This window comes from Octopus bimaculoides, chromosome 2 (genome assembly GCF_046866305.1).
Source record: "Octopus bimaculoides isolate indiv1 chromosome 2, ASM4686630v1, whole genome shotgun sequence".
NCBI classification, from domain to species: Eukaryota; Metazoa; Mollusca; class Cephalopoda; order Octopoda; family Octopodidae; genus Octopus; species Octopus bimaculoides.
The window spans coordinates 112,776,746-112,791,786 of record NC_142929.1 but is presented as its reverse complement, the minus strand read 5'-3'; the positions used below and the strand labels follow the sequence as shown (position 1 = coordinate 112,791,786).

General features: G+C 32.7%; 1 protein-coding gene across 5 annotated transcripts in view; it reads left to right on the top strand.

Annotated features, from left to right (window-relative positions):
- The first annotated feature begins 498 nt into the window (after nt 1-498).
- LOC106867485 (dynamin-1) overlaps nt 499-15,041 on the top strand; it is a 126,214-nt gene continuing 111,671 nt past the window's right edge. For all 5 annotated transcript variants that reach the window (XM_089347508.1, XM_014912368.3, XM_014912370.3 and 2 more), the window contains exon 1: nt 499-897. In XM_089347508.1, coding sequence (XP_089203634.1) covers nt 734-897 — 164 coding nt within the window. In that variant the 5' untranslated portion in view covers nt 499-733. The remainder of the gene's footprint in view (nt 898-15,041) is intronic.

Here is a 15,041-nt window from a genome sequence, read left to right as displayed (position 1 = left end):
AGCAATTATGAAGAATTTCCCAACCTAGAAAGTCCTAATCTTCTTCCGGGAATGAACATCTCCGCAATCACTGAGTGTCATACGACATTTTTCAGAGCTAGCATTTACTATTAAGTCTACTCCCCTTGTAACATTATTTATATCATACTACTGTGTGGTATGTAATATATTTGTTTGCTCCATTAATTAATACATATACATATATATATATATATATATATGTATATATTATATAAATGAAGTAGAATAGTAAAAAGGAGAAAAAAAATCACTTATCCAACAACAAAAATGATTAATTAAAAACAATCTTTTTTTTTTTTTGGTTTATTTTCTTCTTAACAGCGACAACGGCTAATAATAATCTAATTAATATTAGTAGTTGTTAGTGGTTGTTATAGTGGAACTAGTAGTGACGCTCGCTATGTTGTTGGATTGTGCAGCTTTGTGCTGAATACGTTAATTGCAGTAGGATGTAAGCGGCCCTACGTCAGCCGACCATTTCAGTGATAGAACTAGTTCCGCCATCATGACAAACTGACCACAGTTGGAGCTGTCAGAGCTGGCCACCCGATCACTCACTCACACACATACATACAGACAGACACAGACAGATATTGTATTCCCACAAAGGATTATTAAATAATTATTTTATATCACGTGTGAAAGGGGAAAGAACGAAAGAGAGTGAGAGTGTGGTGAAAGAAGTTGAGTGGAACCTCTCTAAATTTCAAAAATGTCGGGTAATATGGGTATGGAGCAGCTTATTCCTATAGTGAATAAGTTGCAGGACGCTTTTGCCACCCTCGGGGTGCCCATCTCTTTGGATCTGCCGCAGATAGCTGTTGTTGGAAGTCAAAGTGCAGGAAAGAGCAGTGTGTTAGAGAATTTTGTTGGCAGGTCAGTTAAAGTATATCTTTCAATTTATTTCATATGCTACCTTCTTGAGACAAATGTAAATATATTTGTGTACACACACACACACACACGTACATACATATACATACATATACATATATATATATATATATATATAAAATCGTTAAATGATATTTCATGTGACACCTTTACATGCATTCATATATATATATATATATATATATATATATATATATATATATATATATATATATATATAGTTTTAGGGAAAAGAACCAAGGTTCATGAACTCATAATTTTAATTTTTTATAAATTGATTTTAATTGAGTTTCTACCTGTAATTTTGGATTTTGTCCCTAATATTATGTATATATATATATATATATATATATATATATATATATATATATACACGTAAGTGCACACACACACACACATATGTACTTGATTTTAAGTAGATGTCAAAATGTTTAATATGATACCTTTCTATATATTATGGTGTTATTTCGTGATGTCTCTGGATATTATATGTACACATGTATCTAATTTTCTGTGGCTTTCACTGAATATTCTTTTGATACAATATATATATGTGCCTGTGTATACACACACACACACACTATATATATATATATATAACAAAAATTTAAACTTAAATATAACCAAGGAGATCGATCCATAAGAAGTCTACTTTAGACCTTTGGGGAGAAATCTCTTGCTATTTTGGTAGCGATTACATGTTTATCTCATCAACACATTGTAGAGATATCATCATATATATATATATATATATATATATATATATATAAAATCCTGCGGCACATGAAATATTTGCTCAAAAGTGTTGTTTTGAATATTCGTTGCTTCCACTTATATCGTCAGTGTTTCAGTTTTAATTATCTTTCGAAATTTATAACTCAAATATAATAAATGTTATGCATGTGTGTACACACATATACACACTCAAATGGGTGTGTATATATATATATATATATATATAATAATAATAATACAAATGATGCAAATATATATATATATAAGCTTTAACATCTTTTGGTAAATTTCCGTTTCTGATCGTCATTATAGTAACAATTATAAATAAATATTAATTATTCCATTTTCTAGACATTAAAAATGCTTTACACACACACACACACATATCAAATACCATCTATGCAAATCGGGTGTTTATAAATGTGCAAGAGTATAATCCTACATATGCTTATATCATACATAAATGTATATACGTGTTTGTGTGGATACATACACTTGTATATTCTGTATATTCTTTAGTTGTGCACTTAATGTATTGAGTACTTAGGTTGTCTCTCTGTGTATATCTTTTGTTTTATACACACACACATACACACACCCATATAGAAAGACAGATCAAGTGTATATATTATATATATAGTTATGTGTATTGTAATATATACTAACGTGTATGCGTATATGTCTATATATAAACACGTGTATACATTTGTATACACACACACACACACACATATATATATATATATATATATATATATATATATATATAAACGTATAATATATACATTTATGATGTGTATAAACACATGTGCATATTATATAACGTATATTTATGCACTTGTTTCTATTTGTCTGCTTGATTGTAATATATTTGCAAAAATAGAGATGACATTACAGATATTTTTACCCTATGAATGAATAAAATTGCATTCTTAATTTTGTTAAAACGATTATCATAGATGCATCGATCGTATGATTTTATATCCATATGAATAATCTATCGTATTATTTATTTGACGATGACTTATAATAAACTTTTTTATTTATTTGTTTATTCATTTTTGTGCTGACTGACTTGCAGTTTGACTACTTGAGGTCACAATATGATGATTTATTAAAATAGTTTTTAGAACAGCTAAACATGGTGGCAGTGTGTATGATTCACACACACATACACACATGTATGTATGTGTGTGTGTGTGTATATATATATATATATATATATATATATATATATATATATATATATGTATGTATATGCAGATATATAAAACATGCCATCATTAAACTTTGATACTATCAGATAACACTTGATGACATGCACGAACTGTATTTAGGAGGGATCTCATCCTGTCTCGGGTGATGTAGAAATTACTAAACTGTTGTGTATAACAACAGTTGACTGCCCTCCCCTCTCATTGTTATGTTGTTGTGTAGCCCCAGGTCAATGCTGTTCGAACAGTCCAGCTAGAGTTGGCATTTATTCCATGCCGAGCGATCATATAAAATTTCATTTTTGGCTCGAAGTGACAGAAACGGTAGCGGGTCGCATTGCAGTGTTTCGTTTAGTTCCTCTAGTTTATGAGTTCAAATTGCCCTGAAGGCTGTCATTGCTTTTCTTTCTCACAGGGATCAATTCGAAACCTGTAGTACCAGAGATGTGCTGAGGACGATTTAGTCACATGCTCCTGTCTCCTACAAATTTATGTCGTTGTAGCAGTGGAGGGAATCATTTATGATTATTATTAGTTATGCAGAAGAGGTTGTGAAATGATAGTACATGTAGTTTCGTTCTTCTACATTCTGATTTAAAATTCCTCTTGTATTTGCTTTTCCGTTTATCCATTTGGGTTCTGGAAAATAAATACTGTAATGTATTGAGTTTTATTCTCGTCATATCTATCCTCTACAAGTTTGTAGCTTGCACTAAAGTTGGAACTCATTATGATGGTTGATGCCTACCATTATTATTATTATTATGATGATGAAGGTGTCGTCTAATAATAATGATGACAAACTCATTATTATTATTAGAGTGGTCTCATCTCGAAATGCTTCAAACCGTCTAGATCGCTAATGTCCTTGAGAAAAGCATGAATGCTACAATTTACTATTGGTATGTTTTTGAATACATCATGTCTGTGTTATAAAAAAAAAATTAGAGAACAAGACAAAACTCAATCAAAACAACATTAGCACTGTCTGCATGAGAGAATCGATCTACGTTTCTCCCCAGGCCTATGATGAAAGACAGCCCAAGTTAACATTCCAGATACCAGTAATATAGTGAGGTGGAGGTTATTGACTATACCCGCCCACACTCCTCACAAAACGGCCTCGTTCCTAAGAAAGAAATCAATATTGACGATCATTTGTCGATAATATTATATTACATGTCTTAATAATATTCACTGAAGGGGGCGTTACCTTATATAACGATAATCGATTATTGTTGTTGTTAATGTTGTTAACATCGTTAATTGCATCAAAATTGAGCTTCGTCTTAAATTTAATTAATGACCGCACAGTAAGAATTCATTTATGTTTTCATTTTCTGTCTTTTGATGACATCGTTGTGGAAATGAAATGCTTGTATGCTGATGATATTTCCACACACACCTTTAGGTGGCTTACATGAATAATTTCTACCATCGGAACTCAGCTATTTGAATGATTAACATTAGTTATGTGTATAATAAATAATCACTTCTCCACCATAATACATGCTTATATATATATATATATATATATATATATATATATATATAAAGCACACCTTGTTTCCCTTTTGACTCATTTACCACACGTGATTTAGGTGTCACGTTATAGCCAAATATATGTATATTCTTTCCAATTCTGCTGCTCATGTTATTATTATTCGAAGATCGATGGAACTTATTTTTCTAAGAGAAATTACTGAAAAAATCTGTTAATATTTCATTAAAGTTCCACTTGCAGGAGCGTCTAATTATACAAAAGCTCTCTCCCGCCCCCTCTCTCTCAGTTGAGGACATTACATTTGCTAATTGATTATATATATTGTTATAGAGAGGAATGACTATTTTAACCACGAGAGCTTGGCTAGATTCTATTTTTGGATATTATCTATTTTCTGGCTTTTTACTCAAACCATTTCACTTTTGCAGGCTACTCAAGTTATCGGAACATTAGCTTAATTTTATCCCGTAAACGAGAAACCTGAACAAATTTTGTGAAATAAGTGAAAATGTATAGCAATAATAATAAAGTTTTTCATTTGCTTCATGCGTAGATTTGTGTGAATTCCTAGTGATTGATTATCACATGTCGAAATGTTTGAAATATTGTTAACATACTCAAATGTGATGTAATCATTTTTCTTAAATTATTTATTGGACTTAATCTGTTTCATTGCAGATTCTAAAGAAGACCAGATTTAAAATATAAAATGAAATATGTAAAATAGAATGCTACAAATGAGAAACCATATCTATGTATTTTGCTTGTTAAATAAGTTAGATGAAGATGTTTTATATAAATAGACCATTATATATATATTTATAGTATAACATTATATGTGTATTTTATATAAATATATTATGTAGATATATATTTGTGTAAGGTACTACAGACAGTTGCTTGTTTTACATATTTAATATTTTATTTAGTTATTTAAAATTCTGATCTAAAACAAAATAAATTTCATCCTAAAAATGACTTATTATTTAGTCTGAAAAAGATTGTGATTAGATCCTTTACAGAAAGCACTTCTCGTCGACATTCGAGGTGGTTGTTTATCTGCAGATCTGCCCAGATTGAGCAGACCTGTGATCAAACACACTCATGTAGTGACCATCCTATTTTGATCCTTTATTTCAGATGGCAAGGTGTAATTTGAGGTTGACTAGGCTGCTATTTCTGGCAGATCAAGTGACTATGTAGAGACTTTGTGATTGCTTTTGCACACTTAGAATATAATTGTGGCATACGTTTTTAAAAATCCATCCCATTATATCTCTTTTTTTAAGTAAGCTTTCTTGGGGGTTATTTAAACATTGCAGTCACCTCTCCCATCATCATTAAATGGATCCCTCATTTAATTGAACATCCATTATGATATGGGATATTTTATTAATATTATTTCTGTCATCTTTAATATAATCTCTAATATTTTATCATCTTTTATGGGTGGCTGAAAAACCCTACTTAATTAGTTTGTAACTAACCTAGTCATCTCCTTGATATTAAACCCATATTGATTTGGCATTTCTGAAGATCTTTTGGTATAACCTTGTTCTATTACATGACAGAACCTAGTCCAGTTCTTGATATCAACTTACATAATTGATTTTGTATTTCTTATGATCTTTTATGATAGCATTGTCCTGTTGCATAACATTTTTCAACTCAAGTTACAGGACTATGGAAAGGATAAGCTTATTGCAGCCTTATTTGATGAATCTCTTGGTTTATCATGTATAATACAGGTTATATTTTTAAGCATTTGGTAATTCTTCAGATCAAAAGCCTTGATATATCTTTGTAATTCTCCTGTTAAGTTTGTCATTGTGAGAGTATACATGAGATTAGTGATAGCCATTTATGCAAAACTGTTTGGAACAGATGTGTGTGTGTGTAATTTTTTTGTTCATAAAGGATTGGATAGGGTTTTATGATCTGAATCTTTATTTGGAGTTACTGTCTTCCTAGACAGGCTGAGGGTTTTGCTCATTATGTTCTCTGTGTGTGTGTATATACACACATGACATACATACACACACACACACACACACACACACACACACAAAAAAAATCTTGCTGTGTTTGCCAGATGACAAAAGACTGATAAGAGGCAAGATACCGAGAGAGCTGCCCAAGCCATTGCGAGCATGGAAAAAAATAAGTGGATACTAAGAAACATATGTCTGTATGTATTTACTAGTAATGCATCCCGGCGTTACCCAGGTATTATGACTTACAGCCACATAGTATTATTTGTTCCTTTCTTATGAGCAGAATCAGCACAGCTGATATATAGTGAACTGGATTACTGATGTAATAATGAAAGTTATTGTTTGTTTAAAAGTGAAGGGTGGGGAGGGCACAACTTGCATGGGTTTGTATAAAAGTGCTTTCGTTCTTAAGAAGGATCACAGACTATGTATTGTTTCATCATAGAAAGGGGGTTAATATGATTTTGCCCAGAAATCACGTTTCCAAAATTTTACTTCCCCCCCCCCCGTCCTCACCATAATTTCTTAATTTGTATTTTTTTTTTGAATTTTTTTTTTATCGATGTAGAAAAATACAGATTACGAATCTGAGAAATATATATATATTTTAAGTTCAATTTTTCTTAAAGAAACACTTAGTTCCCCTTTCTCCACCTCACCCACCCATCACCTACCCACTTTCGAAAAGCTAAAATCTCCCAATGTTTCACTTTTGTCTGATGTTTCATGCATGTGTAGAATTGTACTAAATAGCAGACGTGAAAAATACCAGACCACCACCAGATAACTTGACATGCTAGAAACAATGACATTATTTCTGAAGAAACTTCCCTGCTTTCCAAAAAGCTAAAAGTGAAACATTGGGAGTTTGTAGCTTTTTTTAAAAGTGGTGAGGTGATGGGTGGATGTTTGGGATGGAGATTATAGTGTTTCTTAAGAAAAAAGGAAGAAGTAAATTCTTAAAGATTTGTACTCTCTCTTTTTTTTTTCTCTGTGGGTTACCAAGAAAAAAAGTTTAAAAAATGTAAAAAAAAAAAAAATGAGGAAATTGGGGGTGGGGATGGAGAACATTAAAATATTGAGAAAGTGTTTTTTGGGTGAAGTCCTAATCCCCTGTATTGAAAACATAGGAAATTTAGGTAAAAAATAAGGAAGGTGGGGTGCAAATGTCACCTCAGACATGCTAAGAACAACAGGTGAAGGACAGGATTTGTGGGAAAACTTCTTTAAGTTTATATGAAATATCAGGTTTTTAAATACACTCATCACAAACACAAATTACAGAATAGAAAGGTCATTTCAATTGGATTTGAGCTGTAATTTTGCGTATGCACACTGCAAGAAATGACAATTCATATTGAAGTTTTAGCACATGCACATATCAGAGGGAGTTATTTTATGGCATTCTTTCGTTTGAAGCAGCAAAGTTGTCAACTCAATCATATGAGATCATATGATTGTTAATTTCTGTAAAAATTTTTCATTTCTTTATGCTTTGAAGAGAGGAGAAAGTGAAAAAGCAACATTTGCTTTGAAGTGAAAGGAGAAAGTGAAACTTGTATGTACGTGTATATGAAATGGATGTGTGTGCGCGTGAGAGAGAGAGAGAGAGAGAGAGAGAGAGAGAGCAAGTGAAGGTGTGTGTTGTATTTTTTGCATGTATGTGTGACACTTGCTCTCTTTTCCCCTGTCCCTCTCTCTCTCACACACACATACACACACTATCTTTCATATACATGTGTGTAAATATATATGCATACATCTTTTTTTGTATGTATGTGTGCGTGTGCGAGAGAGAGTGAGTGACTATATTTCCTCAAATCATATAGAGAAATGGATGTCTTTTAATGAAATTTTTTTGGTTGTGGCTTATTTTAATACAATATTTATGTATACATTTTCATAAATGTTTGTCTCAGTAGAGTTCTACACATGCGTGAAACATCAAATGAAAGTGAAACATTAGAAGCAAATTGAAATATTGCCTGGAAATGACCTCAAAATTGTGTGACCCAACCTTGTTTCTGAGGTTATTTTAGTAGTAAAAAAGAGTTGTGTCAAAAACAGTTTATTTGGTAGCCTTTATATATATAGATAGATGATAAGCAGCTTTCTTTATTGTAATGCAAATGTGACTAATTTGGAGAAAAATTTCTTTCATTATTCACACATCATCACTCATGTAATGCAACACTGTAATTTTGGTTCAAATTGAAAGTGTGAAACTATTTTCACTTTCCAATGGAACCTGATCATTGTAGAGCAGTGTCTTTCAAATAACTATAGCTGGTTGTTGAGGTAACGTAGAAAATATGTAAATGAAAATAAAGTTTATTTGGTAGCTGAAAGATTACTGAATCTTTTGATACCTCATACGTCAAAATCGGCAACTCAGTTTTTGAATGCATAAAGAACATATGCACACACACACACACACAAAAACTCTCTCATATATATATATATATATATATATATGTATGTGTATATCATCATCATCATCATCGTTTAACGTCCGTTTTCCATGCTGGCATGGGTTGGACTGATTTGCTCTGTAATGTGGTTATTAGGAGGGGCATCCATCTGTAGAAACCATGCCAAAGCTGACATTGGGACTTGAAACAGCCCTGCAGCTTGCTGAAACTGTCCAATCCATGCCAGCATGAAAAGCAGACGTGATGCTGCTGATTATGATGACTTACATGCCATAAAACCTAGAAATTATTTACTTCATTCATTGTTATTATCAGTTATATTACCGATGCCATTGACAAAGTAAAAATATGTACTGTGTGATTTTAACATTACTCTAATAAGATATTAAAGATATTTGAATATAGACTTCAGGAAACCTTATCACTAAAATCATCATTCAAATGCACTGAAGTATGAGAATTGTCACATTATAAATGTTATGCCTAACATAAATAACTATCCTTAGATATGTGCATAATTTCTTCTCAATGATCACATTTTGAACACTTATTGCCTTTTTTAGACTATCACAACTCCTATACTATACTATCCTAACTTCATTATACTTCTTGCCTCCCTTTATACTACTATACCCCACATTCTTCCATCCTATACTATTACGTGCTATTTACCTTCCTGAACTTAATTTTCTTCAGCAGTTTGTAAAGTGGTGATAGGTATTTTTTAATGGGAGCTGCTGATTGTCATTGATAGTTTATTGTGGAAGAAAATCCAGAGGGTCATATCCTCCACTGTACCTGTGGTTAAGACACTTAACTCTCTCTTTTAACTCCCAGTTTACCTAGCTGTAAATTGGCATCACATAGAAACAATTTGGCTGCTGTAAGCAGAAGCACCTCTAAAATTGTTGAGTGGTTTATATCACTAAAGTCTTTAGTTGTGCTTCTGTGAATCAATGGGATCCTCTTTGCTGAAGAGTTAATTAAATTGCTTGTATAGTAGGCATCATTATCATTTTACATGTTTTTCCTTGCTTGTATGGGTTGGATGAGTTTTATGCCGCACAGTGTCTCAAATGCTTGTTGTCCCTTGTAATATCTTTTCTGTGGTTCAGTATTTTGAAATCCATTTTCATCAGTTCTTCCCACATCTACCTTTTCAGTAAGATTCTTCCATTTAGATCTTTTCCACCCAACTATCATCCTTTGTATGAATTATATGTCCCATACCAGCAAATTCTATAAAGAGATTTCTCATCTTTTTCAAGTGTATATACTTGTGAGTGTATATGTGTGTATGTTTTATTCTTGAAAAAAGAAGTGGAATAGTTGTTTTAATATCTGAAATACCTGTTCATCCTTGTTTTGAGGATCAAACAAACAGTTGAAAGCTGATATGTTTCCATACCTTTTGTAGGTCAATAGTATATTCTGGCCAGCATCATGATGTATTTTGCCAGTCTTCTTCATAGATGGTAGAAAATACGTATTGTTTTGCCTTTGTGGCCTTATCAATTTTCTCACCACTTGATATATCCTTTTTCTGTTATTTCACTTTGTTGGCATTGTGCACTGTTATGACTAAAAACAACAATCAAGCTTATATTAACATAAAACAACAGCTTTTCTTTCTGACTATTTGAAGTGACCTCATGGTTTATGAACTACATCTAAAGAATGCTGCTGTTAAGACATTTGTCATTTACCAAAAGAAGACATAGCTTAAAGTCTGAAATTTTAGACCTTAGAAACAGAAATAAGAATTTTGGGAAAGCAGAGATGTAATTTGATTTTCAAACAGTGTAACAACCTGAATAATAGTTTTGGCATCACAGTCTTTGTATGGTACAGGTCTTCTGACCATATTGATAAATCCCTACGTTGCTACATCATATGTTCTTAAGTGAGCATGTAACAAGCTGTGAATGACTTTGAACAATATTTATGAAAGTAATGTTCATGTTCCATGCTTGCATGAACAGATCTTTGATTAGGGTAGAGGTTGAGTTGTTTTTGTTCAGCTCTGGGTCAGCTCTGATCCAGGAGACCTTCACTCAAGCATTCCACTTATAGACAATCATTTTATTTTTTAGATGCACTGTTTCTAGGACTATATAAATCTGTGAGGTGATCGGGAATGATTTCAAGTAGGTTGAATGATTGCATTGAGACTTGTTGACTCAGAGATTTTAGTTAAGGAGTTAGATAAGTAAGCTCTTGTTTTTAGGTAGGATATTATTCATGGAATTATGATTGTATGTTAAAATTATACATATTGTATGTTTATTGTAATGCAATTGTACAATGAAATTTCACTGTATTGCATAAAGTGGCTGAGTTAACAAAAAAATGGTTTGCACTTGAGATTTTTTTAAAAGAAGTTTTTGTAATAGCTTGGGGCCTAAAGACACTGTTTAGGAAAAAGGATGGGATTATTTTCAAACTGAAAACTTTGTCTGAAAGCTTGCTGCAGTGTGAATTTCACTGAAGGCACCCAAGGGCCAGATGGTGTTGTTAAGCTAAGTGAAAGGTTAGAAAATGATCCGAAAAGTTTGAATGTTTAAATTAAATCCATTAAGTATAGCTTTCAACAAAGAAGATACATGATAAGAACGGATAACTAAAAAGAGATCAAAATATAGTGACTGCTGGTAACCAAACTGTAGTGATTTACATTGGACAATAGAAATCTATGAATATAGTCAATGACTTTCTGTATTAATAAAATTTCAGTTGTTATTTTTCAACATCATCATCATATCATGAAATTAATATATTCTTCAAATTAGAGTGTATTGATACTTATTCTGCTAAATATGTCATTCAAGTCTGACATAAAACACTTCTGTAAGCATTATGATACCATTTTAAGTTGATTCTAAGGACCACTTACAGGATAGATGGCGACAGCATGAATAATGCCAGCCCACTTTAATGAAAACCTGTCAACCATTGTTTTGTATGTTCATTCTACAATTCTCTTTTGTCAAAGACTCTGCTCTTCAGAAAAGTTCACAAAAGGAAATGAGTTCATCTGCCATGTAGAGAAGAAAATTGTAGCATTTTGGACTGGACCTTCTGAGAACATTAGAGAAACAAAACTTTAATTTCATCATTGTAAAAGACATGCTGATTATTATGGTCAGTTTTTGGTATAGTGTCTGGTCCAATTGATAACTACCATCTTTAGATCTTCTCAGTATTGCTGCATACAAACATTTGTTTTCATATTTTGATTCTCCAAAAAGTAAAATATCTATTCCCACTATTTTCAGTGAGGCATTTAATAAATGGAATGTTTCACATGTCTGAGATCCATTATCCAGTTTTAACAGAATTCAACTGCTAAAATATTGTTCAGTAATTCTTGTACAAGTTTTTTTCATGTTCCACACATATATGCATATGTGGAACCTTGGGCAAGTGTCTTCTACTATAGCTTCAGGCCTTGGTTGCTGGAAACTAAAAGCCTGCTGTATATGTGTACGTGTATATGGGTGTGTGTGTGTTTGTGCCTCCTTGTCTTGATGTTGTGTGATAGTTGTAGATGAGAGGCACTGTCATGCAAGCTATGTTATTCATTTCCAATATTCCATGAAAATATGTCAGGCCATGGAGAAACAACTAGAGTTCAACAACAAAAGGACACCCAGCTGTTGAAAATCTGCCTCAGTAAACTCCATCCAGCCTATACAAGCACAGAAAAGTGGATGTTAAAATTTATATATATACTAGCTGACCACGTGCCATCAATAATGACGGCTAATTGTAGTATCTTATATATAAATAATGTTCAAAATAAGTTACATAATAATCACACATACAAACATTCACATACTTCCCTTGTACACACACACAGAGTTGAAACACTGATTTTTTTTTCATCCCTTCCTTATTCATCTATCACCCCTTCCTTTCTCTCATTGCTATTACTTTCTCTCACTCACTCTTTCTCTCCTCCTCCATGTCTGACATGATTCTTGACAAATATATATATGCCACGTCATGTACCCAGTTATGTATCTATATGTACATGTAGATGAACGTATATACATACATGTACATATATATGCATATACTCATATATTGTTTATATATATATATATATATATATATATATATATATATATATATATATATACATATACATACAAATACTATGCCCATTATATTAGGAGATGAGGAGCATCAAGATTGTGTGGTTAAGTTTGCTCCTCAGCCACACCATTTCAGGTTCAACTTCACTTCCTGGTATCATGAACAAATGCCTTCTACTCTAGTCCTAAGCTGACTAAAGCCTTGTGAGCAAATGGAAACTGAAAGAAAACTGTCATATAGGTGTTTGTGTCTCTTTGCCTTGACATTGCATGATTGTTGTAAAGCGAGCATTAACATCATATAAGTGATGTCCTTTGGTTTCATTCTTCTGTGAAAGATGTTCAGCTATGAGGAAATATTACTCACTTGAAAACAGGCGATGGTTGGTGACAGGAAGAGCAGCTGGACAGAAAATCTGCATCAACAAACTCAGTCTGACTCATGCAAACATGAAAAAGTGGACATATGCATGCATACATACATACATACATACATACGTGTATATATACATATGTGTGTGTATATATATATATATATATCAAATAAATAAAATGGGTGATAGCCATGACATCTCACATATTTGCTGACTTCAGTGATGTGTCTGAGAATGGCTGTCAAGTCCAGTACTGTCTCAAAACATTCTGTTGTATGTTAGACAAGTGCAGCTGAAAATCATTGCTAATATACTAATAGACATTTGTAGCTTACTCTTGTGTTCAGTTTGACTAATCCTTGATTGCATTGGGTAGATCTCTCAGTAGCAAGTCTTGTCCATCACAGGATTGAGACTAAAATCTTAGAGAAAACTTGGAAGTGTCCTTGTAGTGTTTTCACCATTCAGTAACTGAATATTCCTACCACCCAACTTGCTGAAGGAAAGACATTTTGGAATGTATTCTGGCAATATCACCAGATCAGTGCAGCTAGGCTCTGCTTAGGATGGGGGTACTTAGATACTGGGTAGTATAGTACTTAGATACTGGGTAGTATACAATTGAGGACCTGCGTTGTGGACTTTGTCCTGCCAATGAATGTCCTGCATTTTGTGCAGGCATGCAGGTGGAAACATTTGAACTTTGTGGCATGCCTGCTATAAACATCCACTTTTTACTGGCATACAAAATTGGTAGCACAACATCTCTCTATTTTTCAAACTTCAAATATGCATGCATGTATATATGTTTATAATGTATTTATTTATGCATATGATGGTGTTGTTGCACATAATGTATGCATATAGTATATGTATGTGTGCGAATGTGTTGTGACTAGTCTTTAAAGTTATTGGTCTTCATTTTTTAAAATCTATTTATGTTAGGTGGTTTATGACTCCAATTTTTGAAAGTTTTTCTGCATTAAGGACAGGTAACTCTATATAGTAAGATCAAGTTTTGGTTTTTGGTTCTTTTTTCTTTTTTTTTCTCTTCTAATTTTGTACATCTGTTGACTCCAAAAGTTGCTGATCTTCCTTAGTTGATGTTTCACCAAACCTTTTCAGTCATGACTGGAGACACCCAAAACCTGTCCTCTTACAGCACATCAACATAGGAAGAGAGGTGGTATACAAAATATGGAAAATAGGGTTTTTCAGGCTTTGAGTAATTTTCTCAACAGTAAAGCATTTCCTTAAGCTAGCTGATTGTTGGCCATTTTGTAAAGCAATGCAAATTTTTCTCTTTTTGATGATGAGTTATTAGTCATTATCATTGAATCAGTTCTGTGTTTTATTTTCTTGAATCCAATTGTTTCCTTGCAAGACATGATGATAATGTTCTTTAGTTGATTTCCAGTGTTCTATGTTTGGTAGGATATGTAGAAGCATTTGTTTTTGAAATCTTTGTTGCTCTGTTGAAGAATGTCAAGCTTAAATTTCTGGCATGTTCTAAATTTGATCTTATGAGCTGAATCTTTCATGTTGGACAAAACTGGATGATGGTCTATCAAGCACTCAATGGCACCAGTAACAGTTCTTGTTTACAATTGATCCCAAGGTAGTACAATGATAGTTAATGAGATGTCAGTATTCAGAGTATTGAAACTGTCAGATTTTATTCCTATTTTACTAAGAAAACTTTGTTCGTAATCACCAGATTGTGTTCGGTACACCTGGTAAGGAGGAGTGCTCCATTGGCCTTGCTGACTCTTCCTT